The sequence below is a fragment of the Ailuropoda melanoleuca genome, chromosome 8, assembly GCF_002007445.2.
Source record: "Ailuropoda melanoleuca isolate Jingjing chromosome 8, ASM200744v2, whole genome shotgun sequence".
Lineage (NCBI taxonomy): Eukaryota > Metazoa > Chordata > Mammalia > Carnivora > Ursidae > Ailuropoda > Ailuropoda melanoleuca.
The window spans coordinates 46,803,057-46,804,817 of NC_048225.1; the positions used below are offsets into that span (position 1 = coordinate 46,803,057).

General features: G+C 64.3%; 1 protein-coding gene across 1 annotated transcript in view; it reads left to right on the top strand.

Annotated features, from left to right (window-relative positions):
- The window catches only part of FAM181B (family with sequence similarity 181 member B), a 23,118-nt gene extending 21,559 nt beyond the window's left edge, over window positions 1-1,559 (top strand). Inside the window, exon 2 of the mRNA XM_034667596.1 lies at window positions 5-1,559. Coding sequence (XP_034523487.1) covers window positions 5-1,120 — 1,116 coding nt within the window. The 3' untranslated portion in view covers window positions 1,121-1,559. The remainder of the gene's footprint in view (window positions 1-4) is intronic.
- Window positions 1,560-1,761: the final 202 nt, after the last annotated feature.

Genomic DNA, 1,761 nt, shown 5'->3' on the forward strand with positions numbered 1-1,761 from the left:
CGAGGGCGGGGACGTGCGCGAGGCCACCCGCGACCTGCTCAGCTTCATCGACTCGGCGTCCAGCAACATCAAGCTGGCATTGGACAAGCCCGGCAAGTCGAAGCGGAAGGTGAACCACCGCAAGTACCTGCAGAAGCAGATCAAGCGCTGCAGCGGCCTCATGGGCGCCGCGCCCCCCGGCCCGCCCTCTCCAGGCGCAGCAGACACTCCGGCCAAGCGGCCGCTCGCCGCCCACGGCGCCCAGACGGTCGCGGTCCCGCCCCACGGCAAGGCTGCCCCCCGGCGGGAGGCGTCGCAGGCCGCGGCGGCCGCCAGCCTGCAAAGCCGGAGCCTGGCCGCGCTCTTCGACTCGTTGAGCCACGTCCCTGGGGGCGACGAGCGGGCCGGGGGCTCGGCTGCAGCGCCCGTGGCCGGGCTCGGTGGAGCGGGCGCTGGGGGCTCGGGAGGGGACGCGGCCGGCCCCGTGGGCGGTACGGCGGTCCCCGGCGCCAGGAAGGTCCCGTTGCGGGCCCGCAACTTGCCCCCGTCCTTCTTCACCGAGCCGTCCCGGGCGGGCGGTGGCGGCTGTGGCCCGTCGGGGCCCGGCGTGAGCTTGGGCGACTTGGAGAAGGGCGCGGAAGCCGTGGAGTTCTTCGAGCTGCTGGGTCCCGACTACGGCGCCGGCACCGAGGCGAGTGTCTTGCTCGCCGCGGAGCCTCTCGATGTGTTTCCCACGGGAGCCGCCGTCCTGCGGGGCCCCCCGGAGCTGGAGCCCGGGCTCTTTGAGCCGCCACCCGCGATGGTGGGGAGCCTACTGTATTCCGAGTCCTGGAGCGCCCCGGGCTGCCCCCCGCCCAAGAAGCCGCCCCTCGCCGCCCCCCGCGGCGGCCTGACCTTGAACGAGCCCTTGCGCCCCCTGTACCCCTCTGCCGCGGACTCTCCCGGCGGCGAGGACGGGCCCGGCCTTTTGGCGTCTTTCGCTCCCTTCTTCTCAGACTGCGCTCTGCCCCCGCCGCCGCCGCCGCATCAGGTGTCCTACGAATACAGCGCGGGCTACAGCCGCACGGCTTACTCCAGCCTCTGGAGACCGGACGGCGTTTGGGAAGGGGCGCCCGGGGAGGAGGGGGCGCACCGGGACTGAGGGAGAGGTACCGTTGCCCGTTTGAGACTGCTGTGCGGAGCTCCCGCCTCCGGCTTTCTCCTAAGCCTAAGAACCATAGGGAAGTGCACGTGGAGATGAAACAGGATTTTAAAATATTCAATTAATAAAAGAAACGTAAGAAAAAAATGAAGAGGAATTGGGGGTTGTTTTAATCACAGCCTCAAGTGTTAAAAGAAAAGAAAAAAGCCGTTGGTAGGTTCTTACTGGACCAGACAACCAAGAAACCCAGCCGGGCTTTGGGGAATGGGGTGGGGATGGTGGAAGGGGCAAGCTGTGGCTAATGTAGCCGCCTGACCCTCCTCCAACTTTTCAGCAAAGGTCAGTGTGTTTAGTATAATTGCCCCCTCCAAACTGCAGTGGTCCCTCCCTTTCCTTCCCCTTTGAGTGCATTATGAATTAAAATCTATATTGAAAAGAATGGAGCGAAGATACGTTATTGATTTGGGTGTTTTCTCAGAGGACGGTTTTCGGTATGGTCTCTTTACCTTGCTAGGTGAGAGTGTTGAGGACAGGAGGCCAGTGGTCCACTGCTGACCTCCTGTGTGCTGGTCCTTGTGTATGGGACTCTTCTCTGACACTCCTAAGTGTTCTCTGCTCCCTTCCTCTAACAGCTCATTATC